The 12,379-nt window shown below is 34.9% G+C and overlaps 1 protein-coding gene across 6 annotated transcripts in view; it reads left to right on the plus strand.

The window, feature by feature from the left end:
* SLC4A10 (solute carrier family 4 member 10) overlaps nucleotides 1-12,379 on the plus strand; it is a 300,268-nt gene that overhangs the window by 152,588 nt on the left and 135,301 nt on the right. For all 6 annotated transcript variants that reach the window (XM_036116753.2, XM_078070882.1, XM_078070881.1 and 3 more), the window contains exon 4: nucleotides 4,801-4,939. In XM_036116753.2, the coding sequence (XP_035972646.1) occupies nucleotides 4,801-4,939 (139 nt within the window). The remainder of the gene's footprint in view (nucleotides 1-4,800; nucleotides 4,940-12,379) is intronic.

The following is a 12,379-nucleotide window of genomic DNA, read 5'->3' on the forward strand; positions in this document are numbered from 1 at the left end:
ACATGTTCTCTGGAATTCCAGTGCTAATGTACATTAGACTAGCCAAATCCTGTAGTTCTTATTCAGTTCTCATCATTGATTTTATAGCATCTGACATTATTGACTTCTTGTCCTTTTGAAGTCCTTTTCAAACATGGCCCGGTTATATTACTCTCCATCAGCTTCAAACATGGGCCCCTGTTATATTACTCTCTCCAACAGCTCTACAATCTATAAAGGCAGAGATATTTTTTCTGTTTACATCAGTCTAATTCACTGCCTAGAATAGTACCTGACCTGTGGAAGGTACTCATTAAATATTTAATGTATTGATTCTTTTACATATCTGTCTATTCTTTTTCTGATTCTTTTGTTAACTCCTCTTCCTTCTCCCAAATCTTAAAGCTGATTATTTCCCCAGTGTTGAGTCTTTTTCTCTCCCTACTCTTTCATTTTTGAGTCCTCATTCATTATAATCATATGGCTTCTCTAAATGCCACCCATGTCTCTATCACTGACCTTGTCCTCTTTTCCAGAATCAAATCTCCAGCTTCCCTGTGACTATCTTTATATGTTTGTCCTGGTCACCTCGAATTTAGCATATCTAAAATTTGTTTTTTGAGCTCTCAGTCTGTGATAGTGGTTCTCATTCTGACAACCATTTTTTTCTCCAGTTTCTTTTTGAGAAATAATCGACATACGTCACTGTGTAAGTTTAAAGTGTACAGGGTGATGGTTTGATTTACATATATTGTGAAATAATTACCACAGTAGGTTAATCAACATCCACCCTCCATTATCTCATATAGATACAATAAAAAAAAAGAGAAAAAAAAATTCTCCTTGTGATAAGAACTCTTAGGATCTACTCTCTTAACAACTTTCCTAAATATCATACTGCAGTGTTAGCTATAGTCATCATGTTTACATTACATGCCTGGTACTTACTCATCTTATAACTGGAAGTTTAAACCTTTCAACCACCTTCTTCCAATTCTCCCAGCCCCCACCCCCTGCCTCTGGTAACCACACATCTCTTTTTCTGTGAGTTTGGTGGGGGCTTTTGTGTGTGTGTGTGGATTTGTTTCTTTTTTTGTTTGTTTGTTTTGATTCTACAGGTAAGTGAGATCATATAGTATTTATCTTTCTCTGTCTGACTTATTTCACTTAGCATAATGCTTTCAAGGTCCATCCATGTTACAACTCTCTTTTTATCAATGACACTATTATTTTCTCACTCTCCATACTTCAAATTCTTAATCATTTTGGCAGACCTATATTATCATTATAAACATCACCACTACCACTAACATTAGCATCAGTCATCCTCAGTAATATTTATATAATGCTTTATAATCTGAAAAGTAGTTTTGCATGCATAATTTTCTCTCTTGGGAATTGTTCCTAACTTTTTTCAAGAGACTAATTTTGACTATTTAAAATATTTAATTTACTATTGTGCAATAAATTTAAAATTACAATCAAGGAGAAGTAAAGAGTGCTGTGAATTGGGATAACAGATGCCTAACTTAATTGTGTGCATATGAATGTGCTCATACGTGTGTTTGTGTGTGTATTTTGCAAGGCTGATTGGATAGGCTTGCTGAAGTATATTACATTGAAGTGGAGGCTGAAAGAGACACAGGGGAGCTAGAGAAAACAGTGAGTGCAATGACCCTGACATGGAAAGGAACATGGTATTTTTAAGAACCCAAAAGAAACCTAACGAACCCTGAAAGAAATAACAAGGGAAAGAGTGGCAGAAGATAAGGCTAATGAGATAGTCAGGGTTTAGGGCCTCACCACAAACATTTATTTATATGGAAAGTATGATGCTATATTATATTTTATGTTATATGTATATTTTTCACTTTTGACTTCTGAAATCCTCTCAGTTGTGACTATTACAACCTAATCTTTTAAATAACTGATTAATTGGTTTATTTTCACAAAAATATTTAATATTATAGAATTCAGTAATCACTATATGTTTGTTACCGATTTACTCATTCTTTTGTGTTTTATTTATTTATGTTAAAGATTTTATTTATTCATTTGACACAGAGAGGCAGAGGGAGAGGGAGAAACAGGCTCCCCTCTCAGCAGGGAGCCTGATGTGGGGCTTGATCCCAGGACCCTGGGATCATGACCTGAGCGGAAGGCAGACGCTTAGTGACAGAGCCACCCAGGCGCCCCTTTCTTTATTTCTTTAAAGAAGATTTTATTTATTTAGTTGACAGGGAGAGTGAGAAAGAGAGCACAAGCAGGGGGAGCAACAAAGGGAGAGGGACAAGCAGACTCCCCGCTGAGCAGGGAGCCTGACACTGGGTTTGATCCCAGGACCGTGGCATCATGACCTGAGCCGAAGGCAGTTGCTTAACCGACCGAACCACCCAGGCGCCCCTCTTTTGTGTTTTAAAAAAATATTTGAGAATACCAAATGTTTTGTTGGAATAACATTGAATTTATGAGTTTTTCTGCTATTGAATGCCTTTCCATTAGTATACATTCATTCATTTATTTAGGTCTATTTTTATATAATTTAATAAAGTTTTATAATTTTCATCACAAATGTATTGCATAATTTTAAAAATTTATTCCTAGATAACCTTATATTTTTGCTTCTAAAATAAATGGAGATTTTTTTTTCCTATTAGGCTTTTAAATAATTTTTACTATAGTATAGGGATAGAATGGATTTTGTAGTTTGTGTCCAGCAACCTAGTAAAGATCTCTAGGTAAACAATCAGATAATCTTTTAAAAATATAAACCAAAAAGGAAACAATGAAGGCAAAATCCCCAGGCATCCTTTTTTTTTTTTTTTTTTTTTTAATCCTGAGAGTGAATTAAAGAATGGACAAATAAAGTTGGGAATACTTAGAGTAGGGGATAATTGGAAAGGAGGTGAAGTTATAGCTACTGGAATGGAACACACTTGATGAAGGGAATGGAAGTGAATTTAATGATATTTCAGAACTTCCCCTGGAGTATTCCTCATAAAAGAAAATACCTGATGTGGCTCTCAAGCTGTGACAAGTGCCTTAAATCTAATTGACTGCTGGCTTGCCATTCTCTGCTAGGTGACTCTTATCATCAATGCTTTTAACCTTAAGAAGTTTATCAGAAATGCAGGGATGAGAGATGTGGTATAATATACAATGGAGTATTATGCGGCCATCAAAAGGAATGAAATCTTGCCATTTGCAATGATGTGGATGGAACTGGAGGGTATTATGCTGAGCGAAATAAGTCAGTCAAAGAAAGACATGTATCAGATGTCCACTGATACGAGGAATTCTTAATCTCAGGAAACAAACTGAGGGTTTCTGGAGTGGTGGGGGGTGGGAAGGATGGGGTGGCTGGGTGATAGACATTGGGGAGGGTGTGTGTTATGGTGAGCGCTGTGAATTGTGTAAGACTGTTGAATCACAGACCTGTACCTCTGAAACAAATAATACATTATATGTTTAAAAAAAAGAAGAAGAAGATAGCAGGAGGGGAAGAATGAAGGGGGGGGAATCGGAGGGGGAGACAAACCATGAGAGACTATGGACTCTGAGAAACAAACTGAGGGTTCTAGAGGGGAGGGGGTGGGGGGATGGGTTAGCCTGGTGATGGGTATTAAAGAGGGCACGTACTGAATGGAGCATTGGGTGTTATACGCAAACAATGAATCATGGAACACTACATCAAAAATTAATGATGTAATGTATGGTGATTAACATAACATAAAAAAAAAAAAAAGAAATGCAGGGATGTCCTCAGTGCCTTCAACTCCTACACACAAAAAGAAAACCTATTAACACCTTTGGATATCTTCCCTACCCTCTTTTCTGTAGCCATCACACAGTGGAATGCCACCTCATTTATAGAATGGGCAAATAGGTCAGATTAGACTAACTGTCCTCAAGCAGTCCCTCTAAAAACAGGGGCTAGACCCAGTTAACCGAACTGGAAACTCTAAGGCCAAATAGCTGGACTGGAAGCCTTGTAGGAAACACTGTCAATCTATGTCCCCAAATTATATAGGTCTCTACTTCAGAGCCCCCCAAATTGTAAACAACATGTTCTTTCTAGGAACATCATGTGCACCCTTGAGATTGTGTGTCTTGTGTCCAAACCACACATTATCTTTCTCCCTTACCAAGAACATAGTGACTTGTGCCATAATCATAGTCACAAGAGATCTTCAAATGTTTAAGCAAACACTACCAGTAGATGATGTAGGACACAGATGATTTGGGGTTTGGTTTCCATTTATATAGCATTCTGGAAAAGGCAAAACCATAGCAGTGGAGACCAGATTAGTGGTTGTCAGGGGTTGGGGAAGGGGCAAAGGTGTGACTATAAAAAAGCATCACAAGGGAGTTCATGGTGAATTACATTCAGTGTAAGTGAATTTTATCATAGTGTGTTCTGAATATTACCATAAAGTATAGCATATATGATGAGAGAAAATGTGTGTATGTATATGAGGGAGATACAGAAATAGTTTCTATGATGAGTGCTATAAATAATCCCAAAATAATCATAACATTTAATATTATTTTTGATAATATATATATTCAATATTTACATTTTAAATAATTATACTAGACTAGACTTCATGTATATACTAGACTTCATGTAATGCTAAATTTAGTTTAGTTTTTGTTTTTGTTTTTTTCTAAATTTAGTTTTAATTTCCCAAGTCTACTCTGGATGATTGTCATAGTCAGGGGCAGGGATGTGTGAGTTTGGAGTTGTGTTGAAGTTGGTGACCAGGAAATTTTAAGCTTGAAGTCATGGTAATGCATGTTCATGTCTCTCACTTTCTATAGACACCCCATCACAGCGAGTACAGTTTATTCTTGGAACTGAGGATGATGATGAGGAACACATTCCTCATGACCTTTTCACAGAACTGGATGAGATTTGCTGGCGTGAAGGTGAGGATGCTGAATGGCGAGAAACAGCCAGGTGAGGATTTTTGTTGAAGGGTGAAGGTATACTAAATAATGTTCGTGCTATTGGAAAAAAGATTTGTAAAGCCATGATTTTGCAAACATCCATGAGTGCTGTTGATTTCTGAAATTGCTCATCTGGCCTGGGCATATCTTATAATGGGATATGGGTCAGAATGAAATCTGAAGGCAGCAATTATAGTAAACAGTGATGCAGAGCCAGCAACAGCTGCAGCCTGAAAGATAAACAGTAGCATAATTTGTGTGTCATCAGGAAAACAATAGGAATCTAAAAGTAATTTATTTCTATGTTTTCAACTGTTGGCCTGTGCCCAAACTAGGGATATTATATGATAACTTGAGTGTGAGACTTTTTTAAAGAAAGGGAAAACATAAGAGGCTTTAGGTATACTCCTGGATTTATTTATATACTATTTGATGAGGGTAAAAATATTTTGTAATGTGTTTCTAGGATATATATACATCTAAGCATAGTGTTTTTTCAAAATAACTTTTCAAAAATTACTTTTCTGTCAACTGTAATTTTTCTATATTGCCATATAATTGATGAATTGCTATGAAAGAATAATAAGCTAAATTTTGCATTTACTTTTCATTTATTCATTCTTACCTTTTTGCTCATTTATTTAACAAACATTTATGAATATATATTATGTGCCAGGTATAACGGATAGAAAACAACAAAAATCTTAGATCTTGCCTTTAACAATCTCACAGTTTAATGAGGGATTTAGATAAGTAAACAAAGTTGTAAATACTGTATAATGAATGCTGTGACGCAGGTGTGCACAAGGAACTGTGGGCACACTGAGGGTTGTCCTTTAACCACTGCTTCCCAAATTTTAATGTGAATACAAATCACCTGGGGTCTTGCTGAAATGTAGACTCAGTATGCCTCAGGTGTGGTATCTCAGATCCTGCATTTCTAATAAGCTTCCGGCTGATGTCACACCAATGTTTTTGGTTTGAGGATCACATTTTGAGTAGAAAGGATCTAAACCACAAGGGTGAAGGAGAAGGGATCAAGACAGCTTTCCTGGAGGAGGTGATTCCTGAGCTGGCTCTTGAAGGACGAGTTGGAACTAGCTAGGAAGAAAAGCAGAACGGGCGGTACTCTAGGAAGAGGAGGCAGGATATGCTTGAACACTTCCATTGACTGTTTTGTTAGGTTATCCCTTCCATGGTCACACAGCTCTCCTTGTTAGAAATTCTTTCTGTTGGCCGTATTTGTTTGTGGCCCAGGGACTGAACAGCCCTTTGAAAGCCACAGTACACCACTGGATCATATTAAACTTGTGGTTGTATTTAATCATTGCCTTAACTCTACCCAGAGTTAGTGTGAAATTAAATGTGCAGTCATGATACTATAAATAATAGTTAATTCTTCTTTGATGTATTTTGAATGGTCTTTACAGGTCCCTTTTACTTAAAAAAATACTAGAAGTAAATAGAAGAAAATTAAAATGGCTATTATCTGTTCATCTCTCTTAACATTTAAAAAAATAAAATGAACTGCTAGAATTTAAAATTCCAAAAGTATAGAAAGATAAAAAAGCAAAGATATCCTCTACTCTTGCTCATGTTACCTCTCTTCAAAGGCAATCACTGTTCTTGTGTCTCTTGTAAAAATTTTAATACCTAGATCTGCATGAAAATACAATAGGGATTATGTACAATGTTCATGCCTCACTTTTTCGCTTAATAATATATTTGGACCATTTTCTGTATTATCAATACAGATTACTCAATCTTTTTAATGATTGCATTACATTTAATAATATGAATGAACTTTATTTAGCCACTCTTGATAGGGATTTAGGTTGTTTTATGCTTTTGCTACAAACATTGCTGCAGTGATCATTCACATGTATGTTTTGGGTTATTTTGTAGGTATTTAGGTAGAAGTTCCACTTCTACCAGTGGAACTTACGTACCAATGAGAGCAGGCTTTCAAATTTTGATAGATATTGAAAAATTGCCTTTATAAAATGTTTTGGTAATTCATATTCTATGAAAAGTGTATGAGAGTGCTTATTTTCCTCAAACCCTTGCGAGACTAAATCATCAAACTTTTACATTTTTTTGCTAATTTTATAGATGAAAAATAAATCTCATTGTAATTTACATTTTAAAAATTATTGGTGAGATTGAACATATTTTCAAAAATATGCTTTAATTTCTTTTCCTGTGAACTAAGTGTTCATTTCCTTTACCTATTTTATGTCAAATCATTTTCTTTATTTGCCTTTTTTAATACTTTAAGTTAATGTTATGTTATTCTGTCTGCATTCCCCTTTTTAGTGAAAAAATCATGTAAGTTAATCATTTTCTTTCTGAAGCTTCCTATTATAATATTTTAAATATAGAACCAAACTTGCAATAGTTTTTATATGACTTGGTAGATTTTAAGATTAAGAACCATCTATCCTGCTTTTTTCTTCCAACTGCATCAAAAACTAAGTGCTTTGGACTTTTTCATGTATATAATATGAATGCTCATCTTTTTTTTTTTGATGACAGAAAAACAATATATGATCATCTTCTCCCCCAATTAGCATTATAACTTTTGCTCTCTCATGATTGAAGAGTTGTTGATAAGGAATTTAAAGTGCAAACCTCCCTGATTAAGGCTAGAAACATCTGTCTTCAACTGGTTAGAAGAAATACTAGGTATTCCTGGATGTCAGGAAGAAGGGATATCTGCTGGGTATGATGACTATGAAGCTCTGGTTAGTTTGAGACTCTTTATTGCTGAGAGGTACTTTTTGGAAGCATTTCTTTTATATTCCTTTTTTCACTGTCATCCTGCATGGTAGAGCTGAGAAGTAAGATTGGAATGTGTATTTTGTCAGGAGTAACTCCTTTATTCTTAAAATGGCTGGTGATTTTTCATCCTCCAGATCAAATAGTGATCTGTTCCTTTTAAGCAGTAACTTCCTTGTGACTTGCTCACTCTCATGAAACTCTGTTATGGCAGAGCTTTCTCTTTATCATAGTTGAGCAGATAGGACTTTATCATGCTCTCATGGATTAACCTGAACAACATGTTTATCCCAAACCACTGAAATGTATTGCTGTTCATTTATAAAGAACAGAAGAGTTGATCCAGTTAATTATTAGTATTCTCTAATGTTATTAAATAGGACCTCTGTTCTTAGCCATGCTTCTGGAACCCTATGCATGGTACAGCTATTTGAGGTTCAAGGAGACATCTGATGAGCAATCAAAATAGTAACATTGAAGAGGAGGGTAGATGAATTTTGGCTGAGACACAATACGTCAGTGAAGAACAGAGCGTATTTACTGAGGACTTAGAAATGTAGTGAGTTTTAAAGTGGCAGAAGTAATTTTGTTCTGGTTGCCCTAGTTCATCTAAAAAGATTAATTTTAGTTAATTTAGGACTCCATCTGATTTTCCAAATGCAATAAATCATTAGCATAACTATTTGAAGCACTTCTTTCTTTTGATTAGTATTCCAGTGGAGATTAATAATTTTCTACCCTAAGAGTAGAAATAAAAAGGATATTTTATCAGCACATTGCACCTGTCACATATCACATCTTGAATAATTCATGCCCACTGTTGTTGCCAAGCAAAACTTAAGCAAAGTTTTAGATTTTGAAACTAAATTTTTGAATCATAATTATTTAATAAATGTTTGTGAAAACCAGCTGTTCACTTTTAAAAACCCTAAAAGAAGCCATATGAGAAGGGCTAATGAAATCAACACAATTACAATGTCCTGCTTATAAATAACATATAATGTTATTAATAGAAAAGCACGCAAAGATACCACAGCTGTGCAATTATGAAGACAACATGTTTGACTCACTGTGGTTGCCCTTTAAAAGTGCTTCCCACAAATGAGCTCAGAAGAGACAAAAGCAGGGGGTAGCAGTTGGCCTCTGATACATACATGGTAGTGTCAAAAAGGATTATTGCGTCAAAACAATTTTATTGGTTCTCTGAAGGCATTTGATATTCAAAATTAGGAAAGGTTTAAGTCGTCATTAAGATTTTTCCATGAGATGTGAAATGTGACGATAACGTGGATTAAGAACAGCTAGGGGCACCTGGGTGGCTCAGTGGGTTAAGCACCTGACTTTAGCTCAGGTCATGATCTCAGGGATGGAGCCCTGTGTCGGGCTGCCCTCTCAGCGGGGAGTCTGCTTGTCCCTCTGCCCGTCCCCCTGCTCGTGCGCTCTCGCGATCTCTCTTGCAAATAACTAAATAAAATCTTCAAAAAAAAATCTCTTTAAGAACAGCTAATATTTCTATGTTTGGATATATTTCACTTCCCCTTTCCCTTTAAAATAGGCACTTTATGATTACATATGTTATTGTCTAGCCTCCACCCAAACCATGTCCCTCCTCCACCATCTGTAGCCTCAAGTCTACCCAAAAGAGGATGTTTTCTCTTAAGAGTCCATAACTTCTCCCAAGGCTATAATTTTGGATGATATTTTACTTTCTATTTGGGTAGAACCAGAGAATAAAAATTCCTAGAAAAGTTAAAAGGAATTAGTAGGAATAGAATAAACAGAAGGAGTTAATTTCTAAGGAGAACATCTATTTCTAATTTGCAGAAGTATTTTATTTTGTAGATTTTTAATATGAGTATTGTAGAAGAGATTATCATCTCTTAATCCTCAAAGAATTCATGAAACACCTATTTTATGTTGCTGCTGTTTAGTAGAAGGAGATTCCAATGTATTAATCATGGATGAAAACAGATCCAGACACACTGTAGGAAAATCAAATAATCTCAGAGTTTAAATCCACCCCCCCACAAAAATGTCATACAATTGGCCTACAGTTTTGATTTTTTTCATTGTTCATTACGTCTCATTCATGCCTGTGAGACTCTTGTTTGCTATTCAAACAAATGTCAGCTGAGTTTATTTGAAAACTGGAATAAATTGCAGCACTTTAGGTCATTAACTGCAATCAGGCATTTTGCAACTGACTGTCTATTCAGTGACTACAAATTTTTAAACAGGATTTGGTGTGTTCCCAGACCTCTTAATTTCCATCTTTGAAATATGAAATGTAATAAAGAAGCAGAAAAGAGAGATATACATATGTATTTGTGTGTGTGTGTGTGTGTGTGTGTGTGTGTGTGTGTGGAGAGAGAGAGAGAGAATACATGTATAGGATATATACATATATATTTTTAATATATATATATGTCTTTTAAAAATAATTATTTAAACAGCTCTTAACACTTTTGGCATCATTCTGGAGTTGGCCTAAAGCACTGAATCTTGAAATGTTTAGACTTGATATTTGTAACTTGTGAGTTTCTTTTTATGGAAAGTATCTTATGCTTCTTCCTATAATATTCATAAAATCTATGGCTAAATCAAGCTAGCATCCATATATTTGGTTACCTTAACTATCAAACTGGAATTCCCAGATATTCCATTCTTCTTTTCTAAAGGACTAAGCCTCCAATCTGAAGGAAATTATGCTAAAGGAAGGACGATACCTTTAGATTTGTTTTTAAAATTTCTTTTCAGAGAGACACATAGATCAATGGAATAGAATAGAGAACTGAGAAAGACCAACCCAAGTACAGCTACCTGGTTTTTGACAAAGAGCAAAAGCTATTTAGTGGAAAAAGAATTGTCTTTTTGTCAATGGTATTGGAACAATTAGAGATCTATAGGTAAAAATATTGATACCTCATAGTGTCTACAAAATTAATTCAAAATAAATCATAAATCTAAATGTAAAACATAAAGGTATACAAATTTGAGAGAAAAATATAGGCAAAAATCCTAGGAGGACCTAGGACCTAGATGATGAATTTTTAGACATGATATCAAAAGCACAAACAATAAAAGAAAATATTCATAAATTGGACTTCACCAAAATTAAAACCTTTGTGCTGTGAAAGATCCTGTTAAGAGGATAAGGACAAGCTATAGACAAGGATAAAATATTTGCAAACCATATATTTGACAAAAATATTATATATAAAAGATACAAAGAACTCCCAAATTTCAACAGTATGAAAACAAATTAATTAGAAAAATGGGCAAAAGCACAGTCTGGAAGTGACACACATAATTTCTGCTCACATTCCTTGTCCAGAACTAGTCAGTAGTCATATGGTCTCACCCGGTCAAAAGGGAGCCAGGTAGTGATAACCTAGGTAGAGAGGGACAACTAGTTCATGAACAGTACTAATGACCATCACATGATTTATGAAGTATTATGGCCCTATCAAAGCCTGAAAATCATTAAGAATCACTAATATGAAAAATTCCCAACAGTATACACAAAAGTATTCTATAAAATTGCCAGCATTGAAGAAATATTGTCAGTGATTTGGGGCTTAAATGTAAGTTTTTTCAACCTTCAGGTGTCTTATAAACTCATGATAGGTATTGGTATTCCCTGTTTGTCAACTGTTGGCAGGCATACATATTCTTCCCTATTGGTTTCCTTTTCATTTCCTGACAATTTTTTGTTTCCTGAACAGTGAGGATGGATACAGTTTTCTTTATATTTCTTGGAACTTTGCACATTAATCATTTCTGATTAATCCTTTTGGTTAGTTATTTCTGGCTGATCCACTGCTTCCCTAACTAGTTACTACTGGAGTTAGATCATTTGATTACATACAACAATAATATAATATTTTATAGAGAACTTGAGTGGTATTGCATAGAGAGAGGAAGTTAGAGCAAGAATGACAAAGGAGAGGAGAAATGAGGAAAATGGTGGATGGAATGGGAGGAAAAGCAAATTAGGCTTTACTTAGGGTTCATTAAAAATGGTGGAATTAAACTGGTCATCTATTAGGATTAGAGAACAAGTCTCTAAAAGAATAAGATATTTAGTGCTTGTGCCAGAGCAGTGGAATCACTGGTTTCTTTTTATTCCTTCCATTTATCTTAGTTAAACTCAGATATTATTATTCATTTCACTCTAAGAAGGCAGTGGTCTCCCATTTGGCATCTTGACATCAAGGCTCTTCTGTTCTCCATCCGGGCAGCAAGGCCCAGGGATTGGAGGCTAAGCTCCATTCTCATAGGATTCTGTAGTCCCTAGGAAATGACTGCAATCACTAGATTTCATCCAAACAGGCCTAATGAGTATTTTTCTTATAGAATAGGCCCCAAATTATACTAGCCTTCCTATCAAATGGAAAAATTACCAAGAGACTTAAATATTCCATTTTGAGACCTCCCACTGAAGAAATATGAGTATTCTTTCATTTTCTTTTGCATCTTTTCCAATTGCCATTTTTCTTCTATGAAGTATATTCTATTAATTCTACAGCAGATTCATTGTGACTACTGAATAAATATTTATATTAAGATAAATCACAGACCTGTACCCCTGAAACAAATAATACATTATATGTTAATAAAAAAATTAAAAAAATATTTTTTCAGAGCTCAACAAACTAATAAAAATAACATT

This window comes from Halichoerus grypus, chromosome 4 (genome assembly GCF_964656455.1).
Source record: "Halichoerus grypus chromosome 4, mHalGry1.hap1.1, whole genome shotgun sequence".
Lineage (NCBI taxonomy): Eukaryota > Metazoa > Chordata > Mammalia > Carnivora > Phocidae > Halichoerus > Halichoerus grypus.